We start from the raw sequence: 19,992 nt of genomic DNA, 5'->3' as shown, positions 1-19,992 counted from the left end.
GGGGTTGGGTTTGCTGTTAAGTACCCCAATTAGTTTTTTGGTTTTTTTTTAAATACTCATAATTGTTTAAAGAATTGCATGGGGGGGATGGAATAGAATTTAACTTGTGCTCCAACAGCCTTTTCAGTTGCTGGTTCTTGTTTCAGTGCTGGTTGAAGTCCTTGTGAAAATTGCTCACCTGCAGGAAACATGAGGTCACAGTACATCGCGGCGCCCACAGTCACTGTCCTTCTGTTCCTGCTGTGGATCCCATCATCAACAGGCTGCAACAAGGCTCTGTGTGCCAGCGACGTCAGCAAATGCCTGATACAGGTACAAGTCCTGTGCCCTCTGTCTGCTTTGGAGCGTTCAAAAAACAGTCCTGAAACTGCATCCTGAAACAATACAAATAACTGGTATTATAGACAGAGAATACCAAATGTGTATTTGTATGGGCACGTTTCTTTTTTTTTTTAGTTGAAAATTTTTCAAGCCAAGGATTATATCTGTCTGTGATGTTCCCCTTAATTTTCAATTTGACCAGTTCTTTAAATCTCAAGCAGAGGGTTAGAAGTTGACACCTGATGCTCTCCATAACATCAGGTTTGTACAGTGAATTAAAAGATGCCTAAAAACCAACCCAAATACTTATGAGCTGAACTGGTAGGAAATGGATGTTAAATTCAGATGCTGCTTTTGACTCACTGCATGTGTGTACAGTGAAAGAAACAGAGTAAGACCAGGTTGCTCTTCTTAGAGTAGGAGTGAAGAGATGCGGGGTGCAGCAGAATGAAAGGGCTCTTTTTAGCAAAATGACAAGCAGTTCTGGTAGCTACCAAGTATATTTTTTTTTGTTTAATAGTGGTAAACGGAGCATGCTTCTTGACTCCAGACTGAAAAAGGAGGGAGGCTTCATGTGGTCAGCTGCAGCTTCTTTAAAAGCAGCTGTTTCCTACTGGCTCTTTGTAGATTGGAAATGCAATAACACAGAGCACCAACATCATATGGCAGTAACATGTGAGTGTGCTTACTGTAAATGCATGGTCACAGCCTGAAAGAGGTATGTCTTTCAGAGAAGTGGCCTCAAGCATTTCCATGTTTACTTAATTTCAATGACTTCTGTTTAAAATTTGTCTGGGTTACAAATAAAAACACTTGCCAGATTCACAAGATTCTATGGAAGATTCCAGGTTCACACACTTCACAGGTTTCTGTGGAAGGAAGACTGACTGTAGACTGTGAACCATCTTCTTTCTGAGTTCTGCACTGCCTTTGCTTTAAATGTTAAAAAAAAAAAGAAATTTCTGCTTCTTCCAGCCCCACCACAGTCTGTGGAGTTGTTAAATAGGGGTACAAGAATGAGGCTTCTGATTTTTACCTTTTCAAACCGAATTCCAGTGTTTTTGCTGGCATGTTGGACATTGTGCACTTTGACAAACTGATGCACTTTTAAGCCCCTTCTCTTGCATTTTTAAAAATCTGCTCTAGGATTGAAACCTGTAAAAAGTAACATGCTAATTTTGGCATTGAATGCACGTAGCACTTAAATAGTAAATCCAGTGGTACAGATTTGTTCATTCAGGGGGAAGTTGTTGGTCCAGGTGCTGGATTTCAGTCCTGGAAGCTGTTGGTCTGCTGCTTGCTTTTCTGTAAGCAAAGGGGAGAACAGGGAAGATGTGTCTCCTTTTCTGGTGCCACCACCGATGGAGTCCACCAGCTATGAAAGAACAGATATCTCCTCCTTGAGTAATCATCTCTTATCGAGTCAAGCTTGAGACAGCAAGCATTTAAACTTTATTTTTATGGGCTAGTCTGAACAGAGCACAGCCCAGGAGGGGTGGGGTTAATGCTACAGGAGTCCTTACTCAGCTGGCAATAAATGGCTGAGGTTCAGCAGTGCATGGAAATGGCTCATACAACTGTGCTTTCCTTGGACTATGTTGGCATCTCTGTAGCAACACAACCCTGTGCATGCAGAGAAACCACAGAACTGCTTTACTTGTGGTAGGTGTGCTCTCTCCTACTTTGTACAGGTGATGTGGAGTCCCTTTTTAAAGGATTTTCCAAAAATCAAAATCATATGCAATTCTCTGAGACCCTGAAGTAGCCTAGGCTGTGTGAGTTGTGTGAGTTGCAGGGGAATTACACTGTTTCCACCATCTGACTGCTGTCTTCCTGCACACAGGTCTGACTTACCAGTCAGTATTCATTCTTTATAGAAGATCAGATCAGACTAGTCTGATTGTGGATAGGAAGTATCCTAAAGCTTTGACTTAAAGCAATTGTCATCTTTCTTCTTGGCTTTTTCATATGTTTTAAAACTTCAGTGCTGTTGTGGCAGAAGTGCTGCACTGGTATATGAAATGCATGTTCTTTCCTGGATAGGTATGCAAGTAGAGTATATCCATGTAGTTTTTTTCCCCCTCTAAACTCTTCTGGAGAAATCTGAACTTAAAAATAAAATACCGCGTTGAGGAAGGTTGCTTGACTATTGCGTGACATTTTTCCCTCACCAGCTCTTATCGCTGTTCAGGTTTGGCAAAATCCAATTATCTTGAGGCCAAGATAATGTTACTCGGAGACAACTGGGGGAGCAAACAGATTGTGAATGTTTGTCATCTGCATCTTTGTGCAGAGAGCGAGGCTGCCTGTCCTGGAGACAGAGAGACAAGAGACCTGCTCTATCAAAAAACATACAGTTAACATAAATATTTTTGCCAGCATGGCTAGAAGTCAGTACAGTCATTACTGCCACTCCTTAGAGCTGCTCTGCTTAAGGGTGGTCCCTACATAAATATTTATTTTGTTAGATCCAGAACAGTGCATGAGATCAACAACTCACGTGGATTCAGCTTTCCCTTTGCATCTTGGGTTCTAGCTTCATTGGTGCTCCTCGTTTTTTTCCATAAGCAAAGGCCTGTAAGAAAATAGCTTGAGGCATCTCTACATAAGCTCAGCGTTTGCTAAGAAACTTTGTGGCTTCCTGTAGTTGTTGAGGCGAGTTGTGGGTAAAACTTGGGATTGTAGAGAGGGAGTCCACAAAATTAGTTCCCTCCAAGGGTCTGGCCATAGCTCCTTCCCCTGTCCCTGGGATTGGGGAATTGGAGTCCATGAGCAACTGTTGCTGTGCGTTCCAGGTGGAGCCCTGGGTGCACAGGGAGCATGTACTGCAGTGTTTATTGCAGCACATCTGCTGTTGACTTGGCCGTGTGGGTTGTTTTGATGTTTCCATGTGTGGAGGAGATGAAAAGTCCAGGCTGGGTGGAGGGGAGGCACATATTGTGTCCTTGCAACATGAAGGAAATCCTTGAAGGCAGAAACCTCGAGGATGAGACATTCCCACAATTGTTCCTAGCAAAGGGGTATAAGGCAAGTCCCAGGATGGCTCTTGAGGTGCAGAGCTCCTGGCAGGAGTCAGGTTTGTGTGGAATGTCAGTGTTGGGCTGGAAGCTGAGCTTGATGCCTCATCTGCAACACTGCTTTAAACTGTTGCTGTGCATAGGAAACAAATGGCATTATAATTCAGGCATGGTTTTACAATCCTTCTAAAGAGAGGTTATTCTGTGGAGAAAACAGGATTTTCTCTCCTGAACTCTACAGACCTCCAGCCACCTCAGCTGGTGGTATCGTTCCAATTGAAATCTCTTTTCATGTCTTTTTTTTTGCCTCCTGTTAATCTTGTGTACAAACTTGTCTGCCTGAAAGGATTTCCAAGGCATTTTAGCCCTGTGGTATGAAATAAATGCCACTCCTTAACTTCAGGGCTTCAGCATCTAAAAATTACTTCCAGTGTGTGTGTTGTAGCTGCAGTACGTAACCCAGTTGGGTTAACAAAACAGTTCTGGTTGGTTCATTTCCAGGACATTTTCTGTTATTAAACTGTTCTAGGAAAAAAAGCTCTCTTTCTTTTACTCCCCCTTCCAGTTTGCAGAGAGGTTTCCAATGCCTTCAGGTCCTGCTTCTCCCTGCACCAAGAAAATACTCTCTGGAATTTCAAGAAAGCTTTGAAAAAACTCAGATGTTAAACGTCTTCCAAATATTTCTATTTGCTCTCTGGAGCAGGAGTATCTTTATTGTACAAACATGCCTACTTCCTATTTAATACTGTGTTTTTAAACTGTGAGGCTTATTTCTTGCCTAGCAGAATACGTTCTCCAATGCATCTTCAATAGTTCAGCTTGGGAAGTTGCCAAGTTGACTTATGAGTAATATTTTCTTCCACTGATGCCTCACCACCCCCAGCTATCAACAAGGAACGTTCCTTATTCTGCCTTACTTCACCCACGTCTCATGTAAGCATTCTTTTAAAAATATGTATCCTGTACCAGCATCCAGTGTGGATGAGTCAGGCAGGAGGACTCAAAACTGGTTAAGGAAACCATGGATGTGCAAAAAGATACATGGAAAAACATACAGTTACTGCCCTAAAGTGGCAGAAGACTAATTAATTAGGTTGTTCTTTCTTCCTTCCTCTCACTCCAACTTTAAAATAAAGAAATAATAATTAAAGCAAACAAACAAACAAACAAAAACCCCAAATAGCAACAAAACAAATAAACAAACAAACAAAAAGAACCCCTAAAATATGGCATTGCTCATAAGCCCTTCCCATAAAAACAAACTTGTTACAATACAGGTAGGTGTAATGATGCTGTCCCCAAGTCAGTGCTTACACACGTAAATGCTAAGCAGAATTTTTTTAACAGGTTGCAAGTGCAGAATTTAAGGTTGCATTTAATTCCCTGAGAATACTCTTCTATAAAACTGAAACAACTTTAGTTTAGTGAACTTCCTGGCTTCTATTAATGCATTACATTTAATAGTTTTGTGAGAATTGCCTCCTCCCACATGATGGCCTGTTAGTGTCTTTAAAATGTAGAAGTTGTTTACCCGGTTTTACTGTTGAAGAATAAATTGGATGTTTTTAATGCTAAAACATATTAATATTATTCTCTGGCCAAAGTAACAGTAGTTGTGGTTATTTTTAAAGTTGATTTATTCAGGCTTTTTATTCTAAAGGCTGACAAAATCTGTTTGTCAAATGATAAGATAAATATTTTATAAATGCATCATTAATTCAAATAAGTCATCTTTCTAAGTTTGTGGTGTCTCCTCTTGTGGAAAAGTGTACATATTTTGTTTATCAGCCCGTTTTTCATCTTTTACTTGGAAACAGCACAGTTTGTGTGGAAACAGTGATAGGTGCCATTCATAAATTTTGAGGATGAAAAAGTAATAAATTTTAGTAGTTTTCCACTCTGTAAGTAAAAATTCAATACTTACAAGGGCTGCCTATTGCAGAAATGCATGTGGAGCAGGGGCTCACTCTCAATCAGTCAGTGGGGCCAACAGGCCACAATAAACTCTGCAGACCACAGTGTTTCTCAGCATTGTGTATCACAAGCAGTAGTTGGTGAATTTTGTTTCTTTGCTGGATTCAAGATGACTTGTGATCTGGGATGAAGTGAATGGAAAAATAAGGAATCAGCAGATTTATACTGCATTAGTACATTGTAGCTGGTCTGCAGCACATTCTAGGGCTTGTTCAGTTTTAGTGCAGACCTGGGAGCCTCGCAGCTCCTGGAGGCCTGTCCCCAGACAGACTTTGCTCTGTCCCCCAACTCTGAAGTGCACTCCTTGGTCTTCTGTGTGCCCACGTGAGTTGGTGTGAGTGAGGGGTGGCCACTGTGCAGCTCAACAGGCCATGGATATTTGCAGTTTTCACTTTTGCAGAGTAAAGAGAGAACAGGGGTCATACATGATCAGGTGCGAACCTGTACCATGCCTTGCCTTGCCTTGCAAACGTGCTCTTGACATTTGGTATAAAAATGCCTCCTTTCTCCCCTACCTTGTGCTTCTTAACAATAGCAAGCAAAGAATTATTTAAAAAGTGGAATTTTGCCCCATGAGCTTCTTCCCGAGGTTCTTCAGAAAGAAACCTCAGTTTGCAGGTGACATTGTTGCCTGCCTGTAAGGAGAGGTGCCCCTGACCCAGCTGGGGTGGAGCCATGGGTGGAGACTCCAGGATAAGAGAATTTCAAACCAAACCACCTTCCTGCCCTTCTCTCCTGTCCATGAGCATCTCCTGCAATGTGTCCACTCTCTGCCCATTATGGATAATGGGATCAAAGACATGGGATGGGCATAATCTTCTCCCTTCCTGGTGTGGAAAGCTCCAGTGGTCAGTATTTCCAGTAATGGGATTTTGTTTTCTCCCCAGTTGTGTGTAATGTGATAGTTAGAAAGACGTCATCAAAACCAAATTCTTAGACAGGACAACCAAAGGGACTTCTTGGCTTGCCTGTGTTTTGTGCTATGATGTAATTCAAGGCTGTGAATTATTGTCATGTAGCCACAGTCTTTTGGCCAAACCAGAATTACTAGTATGGATTTAAGTTAGAGGGAAGGAGACCGCCTGGTCTTTAGATTTTCTTCATCCATGTAGACTTTTTCCATGCTTTGAGGTCCACATGTGTGTGTCTCCAGCAGGACTGCTAAGCCAGTGCTTTTGGGTTTAGGTAGTATGAAGAGAAATATTTGTCTTTATGCTTCCATGCCTTTCCATCTTTTTAGATTATTAATGGTTAAAGAAAAATACATGTATAGAAGTCTTGTAGGCATCCCAAGGTGTCAGTTTGGAGGGACAAAGCCTAAGGTTCTTTTCATAATAGCAAAAATTTATCTCTAGACCTGGGGCAGGGGGGAAATATGGTCACTAGTGTTGCAAACAGAGAGCAATTTGTAACAAGTGTTTGGAGATGCAGAAAATCCTGCAGTCAGAGGGCTTAAATGGGTAAATTCCTCTTAGAATCCAGGGATAGGTGTGATGGCAGACATCATGCATGTCTTGAGTGGGCACATGTGGCTCTTAGTAGCTTTCTTTTTTAGCTAAATTATAATGTAGGGTCACTGTTTCTATATAAAGAAGCATCCTTCACCAAGTTTCCTGTTGTGATGGGAAAAACATCCAAAGAACTTGTAGATTTAGGCATGCACATACACAGAAGTGCATGCACCTTTCCCATGAATAGAATATTTTGTCTTTTAAATGCTTGCTTCAATTTTCTCTTCAGAATGTCACCTTTAAGAAAAAAAAAACCGCAAACTTGCAAAAGATCCTTTTGTAAACTTGGATCAGTTTTCAGCTGGAGTTGTTTCACTGTTTACTCACTGTATAAGTGTACTAAGCTTTTTTAATGCCCTAATTTGAGTTGTGGCTTGAGGAAAAATCACTCTGCTGTGTAGTTATTTTACATCTGGGATTGCTGCAGTGTAATGAGTGTCTGTTGATTCCAGGAGCTGTGTCAGTGCCGCCCTGGGGAAGGGAACTGTTCCTGCTGTAAAGAGTGTATGCTCTGCCTGGGCACACTTTGGGATGAGTGCTGTGACTGTGTTGGTAAGTTTGCATTTCTGGGAGGACTTCCTGCTTTTTTTACATTGCTTTCTCCTGCCACATGCTGAGCTCACAGTCTTAAAATAGAAGTAAAACACTGGGACAGAATCTGAGCTTTAAGCATCTTACAGCTCGTTGTGTGGGTACAGAATGAATTACTGTGGAGACCCAAACATCTGAAGGCTGTGTCTGCTCTATGGAGCTGAAGGTAGCAGTAGTCCAGGTATTGCTTGTTAAATGTCATCACAGCTGATTATTAATTTTTGTCTCTCAAACACAAAACTCGTGTTTGAATTGTCATCTTGAGGAAACTGCACACTGCCTGCTTTGTGGGGTTGGATGCTGTGCGAAGGTTTCTGCCTGTAAAGGGTGCACTGACAGGTACAGCACTGGGACACCTTTAGGATTGAGTAAATATCCATAGCCCAGTGTTTCCAGTGTTCTTTTATTTACAAAAAGAGCTCTTTGTGAAGGGTAAGAAAGAAGCAGACAAGGTCTTACTGTAGGACTAGATGACAGTCTTAAAAAGAACATGTTGCTGCTGACAGGTGGTGTTCAGAGTGACCAGATCTTTGTGAGTGAGTGCTGTAAGCTGAACCTGTTTAAGGAGGTTGCATTCTAGTTCTGTTTCTTGTTTTATATGTAACAAAAGCTTCATCTTCCTGTGGTTGTTGTAAGTCTCCCTGGGCTGCCATCTAAAATCCTGGCTTCCATGAAACGGATGCATCTTAGGTGTTGTACCTGCTCTCAGCTTTTCTAAGTCAGTTTTCTCTGATTTCATGAAGGTAGTTAGTGTCAAAATGCCCATTTTCAGTGCAGGTTATTTCCCTAGTTTAGAACCATTATCTGCTGTAGAAAGCAAGGCATAATGTACTGATCTCTAGGGAGAGGAAGAGCCTACCTCTTGGGATTGTGAAGTCCACACGAGCTTCTTTTCATAAATCTGCAGGTGACTCACTGTTCTGCAGCCCTTTCCTATAGTGTTTTCAAGGAGAGGAGTTAACAAGGTTTCAGGTTCAGTTTCCCAGTACTGAGCAAACTAAAATTTCTCCTGATGGTTCTTTCGGTCCCTCAGACCTTTCTGGATTCTATGGCATGGTCCTATTCTGTTCAGTGTAGGATCATCCTTGCTGTAGCCTTATTCAAATGAGGAAACAGGAATACATGCCATACCTGACTCCCTAGACACAATTAATTCTCTGCTGATACCTGAGCTGATATTCATAAATTTCTTTATAAGCTGATCACGCCTAGTGTAGAAGCAGATAGATTGTTGTGTCTTACAGCTCATGTCTGCCTTGAGGTCAGGCACCACTAACTGTACCTGGTGCTCAGTTGATGCCCCCATGTTTTGTGTATGTCCTCCCTTCTCTGACAGGGAAAAACAGGAAAAAGGCTGGAGGAGGGAGAGCAGCAACAAGTCCCCCATTGCCTTCGAGTTAAGCTCTTCTAGTCCCCTGTGTAAAGGCTTGTCTGCTTCCATCATTTTAACAGCCCATTTCTGCATCTTCCCATCCATTCCAAAGCAGTGCAGTACATGTTTGATCCTTACAGGTTGCTCATAAGTTAAACTTTTTAATCTTTTTAACCAAAGCTGCTATTTTATAATATGTACTATATCGAAATATTATTATAATTCAAATGCTTTTAAAGACAGTAAGAGTGAAGGATCTTTGTGGATGAGCATTTACCCATTAAACTATAAGCAATGATTTTTTGGTACCATCTTAAGGTATTATTTTCATACTGCATTGATATGCACACAAACTTGTATACGTTCTGCAGGATTTTGGTAAACCATCTTGATGTTATTTTTTCCACTTGTGTGTCCTTTTTATCAGTGAAATTTATTTTCTGAATCCTACCTGGCAGAGGTCTGGTCTGACAGGTCTAGAAAGACCCACAGGTTTCTGTTTCACAGTATTAATACAATGACATCAACTAAAGCATACATCTCTTCATGTACCTGTACAAAACTCTTACCTGGTTTGATCTCTTCCTAACTGATTTTCATGTGGTCATCCTTTATTGCAGTTGCATGGTTAATACAGTGCTTGATAAAGTATTGTTAATATTAGTGCTTTTTTAAATGTGGTAAGAAAGGTACAGAAATTTTATTAAAGCTGTGAGTCTAGAAAGGTCCATGAAGAACAAACCTAATTGAGAGAAGTTGGAAAGCAATAATTTTCTTAGTAGGATGTTTGTGTAAGTGGAATTATTTTTTAGTATGACCTGATGTTTTTTGGAAAAGAGACTTATTTTTTTTCCTATTCTGTACTTGGCTTACCTTTTTATAGGAGCAGACTGCTGTGGAGCATTCCTATTGCTGAATGCTGGTAATGCTAACCACTTGCTTAAGATTTGCTAGATCTCATGCTAATCACCATGGACAAACTTCCCTCTGCTTTGTTCACTATGGAAATCCATCTGCTTAGTTTGAAAAGATTATAGGTCTGTATAAGGCTCTAGTTAAACACAATTATTTGTGAAGCTGGAGTCCTAGTGGATCTGTGGGGCAGGAGATACTCCTCTGGTTGTGTGAGGCAGGTAGACTTTGAATATTCATGTCTCATATCACTTTTATACTTAAGGAATTGGTGTGCTTTGCAGCTGTAGCTGTCTAAACCTGCATCTGTGAAACTACCCAAAATTATATCCAGATGCACAGGAGGAAAATGGATTTGCCTGTCTCTTGACAAGTGACTTCTAACAGTGTTTTTATGATTCCTGAGATTAAAATACCTATGCAGATACAAATTTTCTTTTTAATCTTGGTAGCTTCCATGGATTGGACTTAAATTGAGATGCCCTTCGGTTTCATTGCTAGTAATAAATGTTAGTGTTTAAATGGTTAACGAAAAACTGGCACCAGCATAGCATACCACCAAAATATTTTGTAGGAATTGGTGAAGTGAAAAAAAGATTACAAGGTTTCAAAACAGATACTGCAGAAGATGTTGAAAAATAAGGAAAAGGTAACCTAGAAATGAGGACTTTGCCTGTTGTGGCCCCTCCAGCTATGTAGCAAAATGAGGTTCATCTTGGCTGTCTCTACACAAGCAAAGTTAATTCAGACTCATGCTCTGTCCTGATAGTGATCTTTGCATCTCTGGCAGATGACTAAAAATATCTAGTGCACTGCTACAGCAGATGAGATACTTGAATTGTGATCAAAAGTTTCACACACCTCAGACTTATCGAGACACTCCCTTTGTTCAGTCCTAACCTTGCATTCCAGGTTTATGCTCCTATTGATTATACTGTGCTTTGTCTCTTCTCCCAGGGGAAAACAAACCTTCCACTGAACCTTTCATTTCCTAAGCTGTAATGCTAACACTGAAAGGGAAGCAAAGTGCTCCTTAGATGAAGTTTTTCTTTTCACAAGTCACAGGTGTGTTTTGTAGAAGACTGAGCTATCTGAAACCTGCTGTTATGGAAAACTTGTCCTGCTATATTTGATAGCACTTCGGTATGGGGCTGAGAGTGGGATAGATATGAAAGAGTTCTGTTCAGCAATAAAAGAAGCAATTTTAATTCTCTTTATATTCCTGCCTGTTTCAAGAAGAGCTAAGGTAGTTCTGTGTAATTTTCTGTTTCCTTCCTCTGCAGGTATGTGTAATCCTCGCAATTACAGTGACACACCTCCAACATCCAAGAGCACTGTTGAGGAGTTGCATGAACCAATTCCTTCCCTTTTCCGAGCACTGACAGAAGGGGATACTCAGCTGAACTGGAATATTGTTTCCTTCCCTGTGGCAGAAGAACTGTCACACCATGAGAACCTCGTCTCCTTTTTAGAAACAGTGAACCAGCCACAGCATCAGAACATCTCTGTTCCAAACAACAATGTCCACACACCTTACTCTAGTGACAAAGGTAATGAGTGTAGTGTCTAAATCCCTAGCATCTCCTCTTGTCTCTTCCAGGAGTCTTTTTGGTGCATATCCTATGCTTCTCTGTGTTCACTTCTTCTTTTCCCATAAGAATGTGTGAAAGGTTCAGCCTAATTTTGAGTGTGACATAACAGAAGGAGTGAGGCAGAGGTGTTGAGGAACACGGAAGATGGTATTTTAATGACTGATGCTCTTAGGAGACACTGAACCACGAGAGTTTATCTCTGTAATTACTCCAGTGGCATGAGGCAGTTTATTCATGTTGTTTCATGTGCCCTGGCACCGTGTGTTCTCTGATCTGGAAACAGTTACTGTAGCTTAGGAGACAGGACAGACCAGAAACTGAATCGAAATTGTGTCTCAGTGCAGCAGTAGGCAACTGAAACATGGCTTAAGAGGTCTGAGAAAGCCATGTGCCATAAGCACTTTTATCTGGAACAGTTGTTTATTTCTTTCATCTCTGCTGGCATAACTTGAGGTCTTTAGAGGGATATTTTATATGAAATCCAGGATTAATAGTAAACCTAAGCAAGATTGGAAGGATTGATGAAGGGAGGACATGTGACAGACTGTCTTCAAAATAGGTAACTTGGTGGTAGGGGTTCAACTTACAGATTCATTCTTCCTGTTTTATATGAATTTTTTTATATTATTACCTTCAGTCTAGAGGAGAGACTTCAGGGTACTGTTTGCTGTGGGGGGAGGATGAGAAGTTGGAGGTAATGTCAATAGTGGTATAAAAGAAACATTCTGTTTCTTGATTTCCATACTAAACCTGTAACACTTTTCCCTGCAAATGATTACGTCGGACTTTAAAGAATCTCATAAACAGTTCATCGTGAAATTGCTGCTTAATAGGGGAAAAAGAGCATCTGATTTATTTTATTAGTGCAATTAATGCTTTGCTTCCCTCCCAACATACACTTTAAATATTTGTAACCCCATATGTTGCTGTTGTGATGGTCCTTTTATCATATCAATAAAAGATACCCTAATTGATGGACATGCTGCTTTTCCATACCAGGGTGAACCATTGACCTAGTTGTGTTTCTGAGTAGGACTGCTGCTGATTAAATGGAACCATAATGGCAACTTTTCTAATTTCCTTTGGCTAAGGCACATTAGAAAAATAAATTAATTCCAGAATTAGGAAACCAGATGGGCAGAAAGCATCTCATTCATATGTCTTTGATGTTATTAAAATGCTTGCTTGCTGTTATGAGAATAATGTACAAAGCCATGTAAAATGGAAAGCCACAAAAAGCCCTGTGTGCAAAGGCTACAGTACTTATACAGTTATAAATTAAACTCAGGGGAAAAAAAATTATGTTTAGTACAGCCATGAATATATCCCACTGTACTTAAGTACTGCAACCCAGATGGCTGTTCCCTGACAGTCCTTTACTACCGCACCAACAGGACAGGCTAATGATAGTTTTGGATTAAACTTGGAATTTGAATTGCATCTCAAGGGTGGAGCAGTTTTGAGTTCAACAACACAGACAAATACATAACACTGCCATTTTTTCTTAGTCAAAAGTCTCCTTCATTTCTTGTGCAAGGAACATATTAGAGATTAGGTTGAGAGAGCTCTTACTGGAATGATGACAGTCCAAAAACAACAGTTTTATTTGGAAATAGTTACCAAATACCACTGCCTTGCAGGCCTCAGCAGACACTTAAAACAGAAATAAATGTCAGAGCTGTTCTTGTAATCACTGACTATACCTTCTCCATCTTAGTGACCAGTGAAGAACTGGAAAAGATAGAAAATTACTTTCCATATCCTATTCCTATACTTTCAAGTGTCTGAATATGTAAGCTGGCCGAAGAGTCTCTTTTCTTGGATGCAGTGTCGATAACTTCATAGTGTTCTGCTTTCTCAAAAGTCATATTAAATTTTGCTTATAACAAAATTGATGATTTGAGCATTGAGAATAGAGGAGGTGGTCAGTTGATGTTTATTTTGGTGGAAGCAGGACAGCTGGGGAATAGTGTTGGGTGTTGTGTGAGCCATGGGTAGCACTGTTTCTTACACTTTGTTTGCTGAGTTCATTGGGGAAGCCATAATCAAAAGGTGGAGGGGTAGTAGGTTGGGACTGAAGAGTCTTGTGAACATGGGCACAGTGAAGTAGCTGAGGAAGTTCCTGATGACTTCTGCCCAGGTAGAGTTCAGTCACACAGTCAGTTCACTATGCTTTAACAAGCTGGCAAGTGTTAGAGCCACTGAAAGAGAGGGAGGGTCTGTGAATGTGTGTGTTCAGTGGCAGTAAACACAAGCATAGCCTGCAGTGGGAAAAACAGACCATGTCTTTACCCTTCTCCCCAAAAATGCTGCTAGGCTTGAGGACAGGTCTTGCAAGTGGAGATACCCTTAAGGTGACGTGCTAAGTGGTTGTCTTCAGGACAGTGACAATCAGGGATTTGAAGGAATATTCATGTGAGCAGGAACACAGATGCCTTATGTTTTCTTCACAGTGCTGTGCCTCCTCCATTTTGTGGTTCTTCTGTGGTTCCTTGCGTGCTTCCCTGCAACATGGTGTGCTGGCAGCAGCTGATGGCATGACCTGTAAAGGGAGAGGGGCTAATGCGAGGAAGATTTTGTAGGGGGACAGTGGCCTCTGTGCTGTCTTCTGGAATACATTCCAAAATTTGGAAAAGCTCTGTTTACAAATAGCCCTTGTCACGTGGTGTAACACAGCTCTGATTTTAGCTTTACTGCACGTTTTCGCAGGGATCGCCATTAAGCTGGCCCAGGGTGCCAGACTTCCTTGATGCAATTCTGGGTGAATGCCAGAAAAAGCAGCACCAGCCACGGGAACCACGAGCTTTGTGCCTGAGTGGCATGGAGCCATGGCCAGGGAGAGCAGCTGTGGGTCCAGGAGGAGGTGGGGTGCAGTGGGATATAAAGCATTCCTTTCTTCTCCCAGCCTACTCTGAACCCAGCTGCCAGACCTTGAACTTCCCCATTATTTTCCTAATGAGTGTCTTCCCTTCCCTCCTGTGAATGGACTTGTAATGTTTTAGCTGCCAAAGTTATGCATGCGCTGCTGGAGCTGCTGTTCTTTGTATCAGTTGTTTCTGGCACTTGAGCCTCTACTTCAGAAAGGATTGTGATGGTTATTAATCTGGACCTACATTTCTCTTTCCTTTACTTCTACCTGATACCCTCAGAGCTCTGAACTGTGAGTTCAGAGGTTTAAATAAGCTTAGTTGTTTCAGATGATGCCAGGAGGTTGGCAAGAGGGAGAGGGGAACTAGATAATTTTTTGGCAATTGATGAAACAAAATCTGTGTTGTAGTTAAGGGTTTCTCACTTACAATGCTTGGTGACACAGGGGATAGTGTCTGCTCTGCAATTCTGCTCCACTCCAGTGCAACAGGGAGAGGAGAGCTAGAATTCCACTGAAGAGACATCTGTGTCTGTAGGTAGTCTAGGAAGATTTCTTTTTTTAAATGTTTCTTTTTATAAATTGATTGACATAAAATTGACTTGTCCAAAGCTAGTAGATTATGTGAATTGATTGTTCATAGTCAGTTGCAGGTTAATCTCCTTGTTCTTATTTTCCCCTCTTCTCACTACTGCACTAGACTAATGCTTTTTCCAGTGGAAGGTGTATCCCTGCCAACAGAAGGGGGATTGGAACTAGATGATCTTTAAGATCCCTTCCAAACCAAGCCATTGTATGATAAAATGGTATGACTGCTGGATGGACAGTGACCTTTTTAAAGAACTCTTAGAGCTACCAATAAACTGCCCAGCAGACAGCAGAAGTTACATAGCACATTTAACTTCAAAGATCCCATATAGCAAATTATCATTAACTGGTAAGATTCTCTGAGTTGCTAAATTCTTCTATACTACACCAATACAGATAGTTTTATAGCAAAGCCTGGTAGTTTCTTGTGTTCATTTTTAATTTAGACTTGGTTGTTGTTTCTCCTACACAACCTTCACTGAGTATGAAGTGTGAGGGGGGAAAAAGGTGAGAAATTAGTGTTCTGGGAAAAAAAAAAGTTTACTGCTGCATCCTTCTCTCTCCCTGCATCTGCAGTCTGTGGTCCTTAGTGTGTGAAAATTGTCAAAATGCAAATGAGAAAGCTGTTACTGCACTAAGTAATATTTTTTTATCTGCACTGAGGGAGCCAAGTGATGACTCTGTAATTAGGTTTGTGAAACAGTTTAAGTACTCTCCCAGATCCCAGCTGAGCCTGTAGGTATGTGTTTTTTTCCCCCTGTTTAAGTCTGTTTCTGCAGTCTATAGATTAGGATTTAGTGCTTGAGGGGAGGAAGGAACTCGCCTTCTTTCAGTAATTCAACCTCTACGTGAGCACAGAGGCATTGCTGAGGAGGGGACCAGGAGTGCCCTGTGACAAAGTGCACCCTGGACAATCTGACTTGTTCAGACCTGGCAAGACTTTCAGTGAGCAAGACCTCTGAAACAATTTGGTAACATCTAGATGGGGCACATCCTGCAGCTGCTTACAAGAGCTACTTGGGACCAGATGGATCTACTGCTGGCTCTGGCTTGCCACATGCAGTCTGCTCTCTCCCCTTTGCAGCATTTTTGTACTCATTCTCAAGAACCTAACCCTCTTGACTTGTGTGCAGGTGGAAATAAACTTTCTTCTTCACTCTCCGGTCAGTCAAGATTAATGTCCTTGGTTGTCGCTGCCACCATAATAAGGTTGAATTTTGGCTTTGGTCCTGGGAGAGTGATTCAGGCGACCAGTCTCTGTGGTCTCACAGGAGCTGACTGATCCCACCTAGTTTTGCCAGAGTTATAGGCCAGGTGCTGCTGCTCCTCTGGCATCCTTTCCTGGGAGAAATGTCTTCCTGCTCAGTGTCATCCATCTTTACATGCTAGAAATCACAGGCTCTCCTTCCCCAGGAAGTTTATTTCATTTCTGCAGGCATTAGCTGATGAACTGAGGCCTTCACCAGGACTTGTGAAGCAATTCTAACACTACTGAGGCTGTCAGAGATGAGGTTTACATGAAGGTGGGCACAGATGTCTCCTTACACAAAACGGATTGGACATTATCTGGTGTGAAGACAGCCTGTGAGCTGGGAGCAATTAGCACACTTCAGAGTGTGCACAGCTTTCCTGTCAACTTCCCTGACCTACCTTAGGCTTTCCTTTTGTGTTGCAAGCTGGAGTGCCACGATCAACAGACAGTGAGCACTTCTGGCAACCTGTTGGATGGTTGCTTCCTTTAAAGAGCTGTTCGGAGATAGCCATGAATCATTTTGCCTTCTCAGACTTATCCAGAGACTAAGTTAGTCAGCTGGAGATGGCCTCCCAAAAGGTGATTTTGCAGGAAGAAATCTTTCTAGATTAGCCAGGATTGCCAGGATTGCCTGTTTTGATGCAGAGGTTCTGTGTCTCCAGCTGACACCTTCTAAGACGATGTATGGAATTTAAGATCAAACTTAATGTAGTAACATTTCAGCAGAAAACTACTAAAAAGGTATAAAAGGACTGAATAAAGAGTATGAGTAATGTGCAACAGAGGCTTCTGTAATGTTCTTGTGCCTGAACCCCAGCACTGACTTGGATGACTGATAGGACATGAGAATACTGCCTGGAGGCTTGCTTCTACTTTCTCATCCCTACCCTTCCACTAAAAACTTCCTGTAAAGAGTGAAGGGAACCGATACAGTGACTGTCTGGGCCTTCTGGGAATGGATGGTGTGTGCTTCTTCTTGGGACTATGGCAGTCTGAGCTTTTTGTCACTGGTGATGAAATGTTGCCGAGTCCTTGTGCATTCCCCATAAAAGTTGAAGCTGCTATCTGGCCTCTGAATGCCTTCTTGTTTTTGAGACTGGTGACTGCATGTCCCTACTGCTTTTCAGCTTTGGCTGAGCACTTTAGGTGTATACCTGTCACTCTTTGCACATGGTACCATAGCATACACTTCTGTTCAGCTCTTTCCTCTTCCTATCTGTGAATCAAACATCCTTAGTGAAGCTGTGGATGTGTTGGTATTTTTCAGGTAGAGGTTTTTTTTTCTCTGGGAACTCTATTCCTCTGGTTCCTGTGCCTCAGGATATATTATAAGGGCTTAGAGGAACAGAAGTGCCAAGAATGGGACAGGACTTAGACAGCCACAGTGTACTTTGTTCATGCTTCCAGCAGTACTTCAGGTACTGCAAAATTTTTTTGACAATAGTAGCTTTACTTGCAGCACAGCTCTTCTGGGAGCAGCAACTGCTTCAGCTCTGGGTCTGCCTCTCCTCCCCAAGATCCCTATTGCCTGTTGCACTGTACATGGTGTCTGCAAGGCATGTTCATCAGTTTGGAGCCTGATCAATGCAGTGAATACTCTGTTGCTTTCAGTGGCCTGGCAGCACATCCTCTGACCTTCTTGCAGCTGTTTTGGTAGTAGCAAAATAATTTGACAGTGGTTAAAAAAACCCAAACCAAATCTACTGTCTTGATTTACTATTTATATTTGGATTATTTTTTTCTAATCCACACTGGAATGTAGACCAGTGGGTTTCTCCTAGGTGCACCATGAGCAGTAATTGGCTAGAAAGCCCTTTGACATCTCCTGCTCACAAGTTGGTCTGATGTGCATGAGGGAGATATTCCTGTTTGCAGACAGCTGCCAGTTGTGCTTTCCCCAAAGTGTGCCAAGTTATGCTCTGGGTAAATGTTATGTAATCATGGTCCTTTGGAGGATGAACAAAGTTTCATGGTATCATCCCCTGGTCAGTACAGAAGAAAGATGGTGGAATCTGCCAGCTTGGAGAATTGGAAGTCAACTGAAGGGGGAGGGTAGTTTTATTTTATAGTTGTGGTGAATGCCTTACCTCCATTTTGATGTCGCAACACCAAACTTCATGGCATTTCAAGTAATTGCATGGGTGTTAGAAGCATGAAGTCAACACTTGGACAGAAGGGGTTTCTTAAGATTAGCAGTAAAGCTGGTGGTTGTTGAAAAAAAGGAAGAAAAAGTGTGCTGATGAAAAAAGGATTCTCTAAGTTTTTTTCTAAATAACATCTCTAAACCTGAAGTTTTTTGTGGTAGAATATTACCTTCAGAGGACTCATTCCTGCTTGTAATTTTGGCATAGCTCATCCTTACGCTCTCATAACTGGAGGACAAAACTCAAAAACATTCTTGCCTGTGAATTTAGAAGTAAATTAATCCAGAGGGAGATCAGACAACAGGTTGAGTTGTAGATACTGAAAATTTGAAGTTGATAGATTTTATCTTGTCTCTCTGCTTTTACTGTCACTTTTTTTTTTTCCTTATGCCTCCTAGTCCTGTCAGTTTGCAATCATACTTCTAAAGCTGCTCATTTCATTAATTTCTAACTAACCTTTAAAAACACTTTAAGACCTTTTAAACCAATTTTCCCCTTCTTGGTTTAGAACACATGTGTACTGTGGTGTATTTTGATGACTGCATGTCAATACATCAGTGCAAGATCTCTTGCGAGTCCATGGGAGCTTCCAAATACCGATGGTTTCACAACGCCTGCTGCGAGTGTATTGGGCCAGAATGCATCGACTACGGCAGTAAAACTGTCAAATGTATGAACTGCATGTTCTGAAGCAGGAAAACTGTAATATAGCAATACTGAGGCCAAAGTAATCTCTCTCGGTTAAAGAGACGGGGATTGCAAATACTGCGTTTTGGTGGAGCGCCTGCTGGTTGCAATTAAATGTACCTGGTTGAAAAGAGGATGTATAAAATCAGAGAACTTTTTTTTTTTTTTTTTTTTTTTTTGTAATTCATGTAAGCGAGGCTAACTAGTAGATGTTTAAACACTATGTTTTAAACTTATTTTTCTTTATTTCTGCTCAAATGGTACAGTCATGCTCATTGCTGTTCTGATTGTTTTCCTTTGATTTGAAAGTATTGGCTATACTGGTTTTCAGAACATAGTACTCTATCTTGTAGTTTAGAGTAGGGAAACTTAGAATGTGGTAATGAGATTTGCATTATCTAAATTCAACAAATAAATAAATGGCTGCTAGGTTGGAGGGAGAGTGGATGTTGTTTAGGGGCTGGGTTTTTGGTATTTGGTTTCTGGGTTGTTTTTTTTTTTTTAACTTTATTACCTTCCAGTTTTTGAGGTTAGCTTTTTATTGTGGAAGTGGTATTTGGAAAAAACTAAAAATTCATGCTTTCTCTTCAAGTTCAAAATATGGGCTGTCATGGATAAAATCCTAACTTCTTAGAAGGGCTGCCCAACAAAACACCATGAATGGGACACTTTTCCTCCAAGTTTCATTTGCCCTGCTCTCTTTTCATTGGGGCCTATGATGCATAATTTATGTGTTACACAGAATAATCTTTTCAGTCTTCTCTTAGATTCCAAAATAAAACTGTTAAGTGTAGTTGCATTTCCCACCTTTTGCACTGTTCTCTAGGGTTATTACACCCTGTACATTTAATCCAGTAAAGGGAACATGACAGGCTATGATGGATTTAATGACTAAAGGAGTAAAGAATGAAATGACAGGAACAAGCAAACAGTACAGGTGTACCAGCTGAGCAGCTGGCAGCAAGCATGTTCCCATTTAGTAATTTCTTGTGAATATTTATTCCTAAACATTTTTATTATTATTGAATTTCTTTTTTCCCCCTCATAAATTTTTATCAATGAAGAAGGGAATGTGTGTCTGCAAAGGCAAAGTTAAAGTGTTTTGAGTTTAGAACATTGTCCATTTTTCTAAGTAAGAGGTTTTATATGTAGACAGTTATATAGC

The 19,992-nt window shown here is 41.1% G+C and overlaps 1 protein-coding gene across 1 annotated transcript; it reads left to right on the top strand.

Moving 5' to 3' along the window:
• Positions 1-19,747, top strand: TWSG1 (twisted gastrulation BMP signaling modulator 1). Its single transcript, XM_062500938.1, has 4 exons — positions 1-312; positions 7,276-7,375; positions 10,982-11,248; positions 18,649-19,747. The coding sequence occupies exons 1-4, from the start codon at positions 190-192 to the stop codon at positions 18,828-18,830; spliced, it is 672 nt and encodes a 223-aa protein (XP_062356922.1). The 5' UTR covers positions 1-189; the 3' UTR covers positions 18,831-19,747.
• Positions 19,748-19,992: the final 245 nt, after the last annotated feature.

Source organism: Cinclus cinclus, chromosome 1 (assembly GCF_963662255.1).
Source record: "Cinclus cinclus chromosome 1, bCinCin1.1, whole genome shotgun sequence".
NCBI classification, from domain to species: Eukaryota; Metazoa; Chordata; class Aves; order Passeriformes; family Cinclidae; genus Cinclus; species Cinclus cinclus.
Note: the sequence above shows the minus strand (reverse complement) of the source record. Positions and strands in the feature narration are given on the sequence as shown.